This window comes from Nerophis ophidion, linkage group LG01 (assembly GCF_033978795.1).
Source record: "Nerophis ophidion isolate RoL-2023_Sa linkage group LG01, RoL_Noph_v1.0, whole genome shotgun sequence".
In the NCBI taxonomy this organism is placed as follows: domain Eukaryota; kingdom Metazoa; phylum Chordata; class Actinopteri; order Syngnathiformes; family Syngnathidae; genus Nerophis; species Nerophis ophidion.
The window spans coordinates 24,033,989-24,042,822 of NC_084611.1; the positions used below are offsets into that span (position 1 = coordinate 24,033,989).

The window sequence follows — 8,834 nt, forward strand, 5'->3', positions numbered from 1 at the left end:
TACTCCGGCTTCCTCCCACTTCCAAAGACATGCACCTGGGGATAGGTTGATTGGCAACACTAAATTGGCCCTAGTGTGTGAATGTGAGTGTGAATATTGTCTGTCTATCTGTGTTGGCCCTGCGATGAGGTGGTGACTTGTCCAGGGTGTACCCCGCCTTCCGCCCGATTGTAGCTGAGATAGGCGCCAGCGCCCCCCGCGACCCCAAAAGGGAATAAGCGGTAGAAAATGGATGGATGGATTATTTAATAAATATATTTATAAAGGACTTTTGAATTGTTGCTATTTTTAGAATATTTAAAAAAAAATCTCACGTACCCCTTGGCATACCTTCAAGTACCTCCAGGGGTACGCGTACCCCCATTTGAGAACCACTGCTTTAAGAACCACTGATTTAGTGAGATTTTTCCACCATCAGGGCTTCACGGTGGAAGAGGGGTTAGTGCGTCTGCCTCACAATACGAAGGTCCTGCAGTCATGGGTTCAATCCAAGGCTCGGGATCTTTCTGTGTGGAGTTTGCATGTTCTCCCCGTGAATGCGTGGGTACCCTCCGGGTACTCCGGCTTCGTCCCACTTCCAAAGACATGCACCTGGGGATAGGTTGATTGGCAACACTAAATTGGCCCTAGTGTGTGAATGTGAGTGTGAATGTTGTCTGTCTATCTGTGTTGGCCCTGCGATGAGGTGGCGACTTGTCCAGGGTGTACCCCGCCTTCCGCCCGATTGTAGCTGAGATAGGCGCCAGCGCCCCCCGCGCACCCAAAAGGGAATAAGCGGTAGGAAATGGATGGATGGATTATTTAATAAATATATTCATAAAGGACTTTTGAATTGTTGCTATTTTTAGAATATTTAAAAAAAAATCTCACGTACCCCTTGGCATACCTTCAAGTACCTCCAGGGGTACGCGTACCCCCATTTGAGAACCACTGCTTTAAGAACCACTGATTTAGTGAGATTTTTCCACCATCAGGGCTTCACGGTGGAAGAGGGGTTAGTGCGTCTGCCTCACAATACGAAGGTCCTGCAGTCATGGGTTCAATCCAAGGCTCGGGATCTTTCTGTGTGGAGTTTGCATGTTCTCCCCGTGAATGCGTGGGTACCCTCCGGGTACTCCGGCTTCGTCCCACTTCCAAAGACATGCACCTGGGGATAGGTTGATTGGCAACACTAAATTGGCCCTAGTGTGTGAATGTGAGTGTGAATGTTGTCTGTCTATCTGTGTTGGCCCTGCGATGAGGTGGCGACTTGTCCAGGGTGTACCCCGCCTTCCGCCCGATTGTAGCTGAGATAGGCGCCAGCGCCCCCCGCGCACCCAAAAGGGAATAAGCGGTAGGAAATGGATGGATGGATTATTTAATAAATATATTCATAAAGGACTTTTGAATTGTTGCTATTTTTAGAATATTTAAAAAAAAATCTCACGTACCCCTTGGCATACCTTCAAGTACCCCCAGGGGTACGCGTACCACCATTTGAGAACCACTGCTTTAAGAACCACTGATTTAGTGAGATTTGTCCACCATCATTAAAAAAAAGGGGCGTCTCAAAAGAAGACTGCAATAGAGTGGGTGTGGTTGTGACGTGAGGACAGTGGGCGGGACTCCTGGGACGTTTGAATGAAGAAGAAGAACGAGATCAGTGCGTTGCTGCTTGCATTCATCTCTGTTCAGTCCTGCTCCTCTCACGACGCAACTTTTCCTAACAAGATGTTCTCCTACAGGCGAGACGATCTGATCCCCTCCAGCAGTGGAGGTCCTGGCGTGTAGATGAAGTCCGCGTCCAGTGAGGTCCCAAGACCATGGGCAGCGTGGGCGAGCAGTCCATGACGGGCCGCACCATGATCCCCACCATCCCGTCCATCATGTTCATGTTCGGCGTGGCGGGCAACGTCATCGCCATCGTGGTGCTGTGCAAGTCCCGCAAGGAGCAGAAGGAGACCACCTTCTACACGCTGGTGTGCGGCCTGGCCGTCACCGACCTGCTGGGCACCCTGCTGGCCAGCCCGGTCACCATCGCCACCTACGTGAAGGGCTCCTGGCCCGCAGGGGAGCCTCTGTGCCAGTACTTCGGCTTCACCATGATCTTCTTCTCCCTGGCCGGCCTCAGCATCATCTGCGCCATGTCCGTGGAGAGATACATCGCCATCAACCATGCCTATTTCTACAACGACTACGTGGACCAGAGGCTGGCCGGGCTGACGCTGCTCGCCATCTACGTGTCCAACGCGCTCTTCTGCGCGCTGCCCGTGGTCGGCTTCGGCAGAGTCCAGAAGCAGTACCCGCAGACCTGGTGCTTCCTGGAGTGGCGGAGCAACACGACGAGCGACGCGGCGTTCAACTTCATGTACGCCGGGTTCAGCTCGGTGCTCATACTGGCCACGGTGCTGTGCAACGTGCTGGTGTGCGGCGCGCTCATACGCATGCACCGGCGCTACGTGCGCAGGACGTCGCTGGGGACCGACCTCGGACGCGACGTGGATCCGCGCAAGAGGGGCCGCAGTTTCCGCCGTCTGGCCGGGGCTGAGATCCAGATGGTCATCCTGCTCATAGGAACCTCGGCGGTGGTGCTCATCTGCTCCATTCCACTGGTTGTAAGTCGGCCTTTCTTGCCTTTACGCACATTTTTACGCACGGTGTTGTTTTGGATATTATTTTCTCTCAAGGCTTTTTATATTTGTTAATGTAAAAATTCCAAACTATCAACTTTTAGGCATAGCAATTTGAATGTCATATAAATCAGTGGTCCCCCCCAATTTTTTTATTTATTTATTTTTTTAATAAAAATGAATAAAACAATTCCTCTGCGGCCCGGTATCAATCGGGCCACAGAATAATTTTTTTATTAATTTTTATTTTTTTTTAAATATATATATATATATATATATTTATATATTTTTTTTTAATTAAATCAACATAAAAATACAATATACACTTACAATTAGTGCACCAACCACAAAAACCTCCCTTTTTCATGACAAAGAAGAAAAAAAAAAGGCTCACATCCAACCCCCCCACCCCCAGAATTATCCTAGTAAATGTGTCTAATTACATCTGAAACGCTCACACTGCCGCCGCCCGTAGCCGTCGCTTTTTTTTTTCTTTCTAGTCCTTCACTATCAATATCCTAATTCACAAATCTTTCATCCTCGCTCAAATTAATGGGGAAATTGTCGTTTTTTTGGATCCGAATTGCTCTTACAATGTGAATATGTGTGGAGCCCTGCAACTCGTGACGTCACGCACACAAACTTCCAGTAAAGGCAGGGCTTTTCTATTAGCGACCAAAAGTTGCGAACTTTATCGTCGACGATCTCTACTAAATCCTTTCAGCAAAAATATGGCAATATCGTGAAATGATCAAGTACGACACATAGAATGGACCTGCTATTCCCGTTTAAATAAGAAAATCTCATTTCAGTAGGCCTTTAAATTTAGAAAAAGGTGTCACTAGTTTTTGACGACAGGGGGAGAGTTAACCCCCAGGAGATGCACTAATAGTCATCCATCCATCCATCCATTTTATACCGCTTATCACTTTTGGGGTCGCGGGGGTTGCTAGAGCCTATCTCAGCTGCATTCGGGCGGTAGGCGGGGTACACCCTGGACAAGTCGCCATCTCATCACAGGGCCAACACTGATAGACAGACAACATTCACACTCACATTCACACACTAGGGCCAATTCAGTGTTGCCAATCAACCTGGAGGGAACCCAAGCAGGCACGGGGGAGAACATACAAACTCCACACAGAAAGATTCCTAGCCCGGTATTGAACTCAGGACTACTGAGGACCTTCGTATTGTGAGGCAGACGCACTAACCCTCTTCCACCGTGCTGCCCAATTATAGTCATATTAATAATGAAAAAATAATGTATTATTATGATTCATTATAACTACAGTAACCAACGAACGAAATTTCTCTACAGAATCTCCTCTCTGGTCAACAAAAGCACCTTGAAGATTCTAGCGGGAACTCTCGGTCAACCCCTTTTCGATTACGCTTGCACCTCCTGGTACCCCAGCACCTCCAAAACCCTCAAATCTAGACTACAAACATTCCAGGACAAGCTAGTCAGATTACTTCTAGACCTCCACCAAAGATCTACCCACTTCTCCAAAGTGGGCTGGCTCAGGGTGGAGGACAAAGTAAAACAACTTGCACTGAGCCTAGTCTATAAAATCCGCTACACCTCCCTGATACCGAAGTACATGTCAAACTACTTCCTTAACCGCCATAACCACAACACCAGTGGGAGCTCCACAAAATATGTTAAACCCAGATTCCGATCTAACAAATGTCTAAACTCATTCTCCTTCTATGCCACATCAATGTGGAATGCACTCCCAACAGGTGTAAAAGAAAGTGCATCTCTGTCCTCCTTCAAAACCGCACTAAAAAAACACCTCCAGGCAACTTCAACCCTAGACTAACACCCTCCCCCCCTCCATACCCCACCTTCCCGGATTGTAAATAATCAAATGTAAATAATCAGATGTATATACTTGTTATTATGCTTTCTGATCCCTCTATTCCCACTACTTGCTGTACACATCCTACCAAGTCAGACCTACACTGTTTCAATGTACATTTCTCAGATGATGCAATTGTTGATGACTGAAGTGCTGATATCAACCATACCTACCCCGCCCCCCCCTCCACATCCCACCCCTTGACTGTAAATAATGTAAATAATTCAATGTATATACTCTGATGATTAACTTGTGTGATGACTGTATTATGCTGATAGTATATATTTGTACCATGAATTGATTAACGTGGACCCCAACTTAAACAAGTTGAAAAACTTATTCGGGTGTTACCATTTAGTGGTCAATTGTACGGAATATGTACTGAACTGTGCAATCTACTAATAAAAGTTTCAATCAATCAATCAAGTACGCTAAACTACTATTCCAAGTGTGTCTAACGTACAGGCAGGTTTTATCCGGCCCGCGGGATGAGTTTGCTAAGTATAAAAGTGAGCTGAAATTTTTGAATGAAAGAAACCGCTGTTCTAAATGTGTTCATTACTTCAGTGTTTTTCAACCTTTTCTGAGCCAAGGCACATTTTTGTCATTGAAAAAATCCCGAGGCATACCACCAGCAGAAAACATAAAAAAATGAAACTCAGCGGCCAATTTTTGACAATAAAAAGTATTTCTCGCAATTGTTGGATATGAATTCAAACTATAACCAACCATGCAACACTTAAGCTCTAGTCTCAAAGTACTGTCACATCACGCCGTGACTTATTTGGAGTTTTTTTGGTGTCTTCCTGTGCGTAGTGTTTTAGTTCTTGACTTGTGCTCCTATTTTGGTGTCTTTTCCTGTTTTGTTGGGCATTTCCTGTAGACGTTTAATGTTTTCCTTGAGCGCTATTTCCCGCACCTGTTTTGTTTTAGCAATTGAGGTTATTTAAGTTGTCGCCATCTTTCTTTGCGGGGACAGTGCTGATTGTCATGTCATGTTCGGATGTACTTAGTGGACGCCGTCTTAGCTCCACACGCTGTAAGTCTTTGCTGTTGTCCAGCATTGAGTTTTTGTTGACTTTTAAACCAGTTCGGTTTTAGTTTCGTTTTGCATAGTAACAAAGTAATGCAAAACTATTTTACTCTACTTTATTAAATTCCACTAAAAATACTTAAATCTGCAATATTATCGTATATATTACATTCAAATCTCCATACCTAAAAGTGGATAGTTTGGCATTTTTACATGAATGAATGAATTAAATTAGTTTTTTTTGGGTCATATAATCATAATAAACCATTTTGTGTCATTAATTTACCAGCACATATTTAACATTTACACACAAAAAGAAAAAGAAAAAAATGACCGCAAAAAGGAATAGGCTGAAGCCAGGGCTTATTTTTGCCTATCCTGTACATTCACTAAAAATTAGATTGCCTGTAACATCAACGTTCAAAAAATTAATAGGATGACAGTAAATGTTACTATATTTAATAATTTTCCATTATTTCAACTTTCAGGGCTTTCTTAAACCTTAACAAATAACTACATGTCATCCACTTATCACTGAGCTTGATCCACCATTTAACTCCTAAAACTGAAATACATTTCTATTTTATATTCCTTCTTACTTTACCTATTTCAAAAATCTTAGTTTTCTCCTCTTAATTTACAAAAACCTAAGAATACAAGCCGGAAAGCTGTTGTTCTATACTGGAAACATAATTTCCATTGTTTTTAAAAATCCAATATCTGAAAATTTTAACATATTATAACTTATGAATAGTGGATTGGTAGGTTCATAGTAGCACACTTTGTGTATTATTATAATTACCCTTTTTTGAAGTTTAATTATTGGGTCTATGTTTGTTTTGTTTTGGGACACCGTGGCGCGGTGGGGAAAGTGACCGTGCCAGAAACCTGACAGTTCCTGGTTCGATCCTATTCACGTCCGTTGTGTTCTTGAGCAAGACACTTCACCCTTGCTCCTGATGGGTCGTGGTTAGCGCCTTGCATGGCAGTTCCCTCCATCAGTGTGTGAATGTGTGTGTGAATGGGTGAATGTGGAAATAGTGTCAAAGCGCTTTGAGTACCTTGAAGGTAGAAAAGCGCTATAAAAGTAAAACCCATTTATCATTCATAAACATTTGCCCAAACTTCAACACAATATGTTAAATATTTAAAAATAAAAGAATAATGTCTGCGATGAGGTTGCGACTTGTCCAGGGTGTACCCCGCCTCCCGCCCGATTGTAGCTGAGATAGGCACCAGCGCCCCCCGCGACCTCAAAAGGGAATAGGCGGTAGAAAATGGATGGATGGAAAATAATTAATTCATATATGCAGACATTTCTTATTCAGCATGTTTCCTACTTTATAAAGAATAGCAATGGATTTGGATATTTTTCCCTTTATTATATTCAATATGCGGTTTCCAACATAATTTATGATCAATTATTATTCCCAAGAATTCAGTTTCATATACTCTATCAATTTCCACTTGATTTAATTTGAATTTTACTTCACAATCTCTCCTTACACCACTAAACACCATAAATCTAGTTTTCTTATCATTTAATGATAACGTATTACTGTATTTTTGGACTATAAGTCACAGTTTTTTTTTAATAGTTTGGCCAGGGGTGCGACTTATACTCAGGAGCGACTTATGTGTGAAATTATTAACAAATTACTGTAAAATATCAAATATTATTTAGCTCATTCACGTAAGAGACTAGACGTACAAGATTTCATGGGATTTATCGATTAGGACTGACAGATTGTTTGGTAAACATATAGCTTGTTCTATATGTAATAGTTATTTGAATGACTCTTACCATAATATGTTACGTTAACATACCAGGCACATTCCCAGTTGGTTATTTATGCGTCATATAACCTACACTTATTCAGCCTGTTCACTATTCTTTATTTATTTTAAATTGCCTTTCAAATATCTATTCTTAGTGTTGGGTTTTATCAAATAAATTTCCCCCAAAAAATGCGACTTATACTCCAGTGCGACTTAAATGTTTTTTCCTTCTTTATTATGCATTTTCGGCAGGTGCGACTTATACTCCGGAGCGACTTATACTCCGAAAAATATGGTAATATCAAACCAATTTTTTAGCTGAAGCAACTAGACCTCAACATTTTGAAGTGTTCTCCTGAACAAAATACTTTTGTATTATCTGCAAACATAATACATTTCAATGGGGATTATGAGATTTGTTTTTAAACAGAATGACCAATTCGATGATTAGGCTTCAATTCATCTGTATTTGTATTCTACCTTTGCAGGCTCAGGTGTTTTTGAACCAGCTCTACAAGCCTCCAGTAGAACTGCGCCTGGACATTAACCCTGACCTGACGGCCATTCGCTTCGCCTCCTTTAACCCCATCCTTGACCCCTGGATCTACATCCTGCTGCGCAAGGCCGTCCTCCTCCAGCTGGTGGAGAACATAAAGTGTCTATTCTGCAAGGTGGGCGCCAGGAGCAGGCAGCAGATCAAAGGAAGCTTGCCCTGCAAGGACATCGCTCCTCCCTGCTCCTCGGTCATCTCCAAGCCAGACTCAAACTCGCTGCCGTCCAGCGAACTTCGGGATATCGCCTCCCAGACTTTCCTGCACTTCCCCCAGGTGAAGGAGGTACACAAAGAGGAGAAGCTTGTGTGGTCTTCATCGTGGAGACACTTGCAGGTGACCAAGACTTGTAAGCAGGACGGGGACAGGGCCCATGTGTTCAAGGACCCCCACGCCTCCCCGGTAAAGGACCCAGCTTTACAGGTGTCGCTCAGCACTGAGACAATGCAGGAGAAATGCATTTGACTTAACCCACCCAATATTTAGGAGCAAATTCAAAACAGGAACTGTCAATCAGTCAAGGAAAACAACGCTGACAAAGAACATTTTAGCACTGTTGGCTGCAGCAAGAAAGTCCAGGATGTTGAACTTCCCAACATAAAGGGTCTTAAAGGGTTAAAAAAACGTAAACACTTTAAAGGCCTACTGAAATGAGATTTTCTTATTCAAACGGGGATAGCATGTCCATTCTATGTGTCATACTTGATCATTTCGCGATATTGCCATATTTTTGCTGAACGGATTTAGTAGAGAACATCAACGATAAAGTTCGCAGCTTTTGGTGCTGATAAAAAAACCTTGCCTTTACCGGAAGTAGCAGACGATGTGCGCGTGACGTCACGGGTTGTAGGGCTTCTCACATCCTCACATTGTTTACAATCATAGCCAGCAGCAGCTAGAGCTATTCGGACCGAGAAAGCGACAATTTCCCCATTAATTTGAGCGAGGATGAAAGATTCGTGGATGAGGAAATTTAGAGTGAAGGACTAGAAGGAAA

The 8,834-nt window shown here is 43.2% G+C and overlaps 1 protein-coding gene across 1 annotated transcript in view; it reads left to right on the forward strand.

Annotated features, from left to right (window-relative positions):
- Nucleotides 1-1,621: 1,621 nt before the first annotated feature.
- The window catches only part of ptger4a (prostaglandin E receptor 4 (subtype EP4) a), an 8,493-nt gene continuing 1,280 nt past the window's right edge, over nt 1,622-8,834 (forward strand). Inside the window, exons 1-2 of the mRNA XM_061899189.1 lie at nt 1,622-2,594; nt 7,775-8,834. The exon at nt 7,775-8,834 is cut by the window's right edge and continues 1,280 nt beyond it. Coding sequence (XP_061755173.1) covers nt 1,803-2,594; nt 7,775-8,302 — 1,320 coding nt within the window. The 5' untranslated portion in view covers nt 1,622-1,802 and the 3' untranslated portion in view covers nt 8,303-8,834. The remainder of the gene's footprint in view (nt 2,595-7,774) is intronic.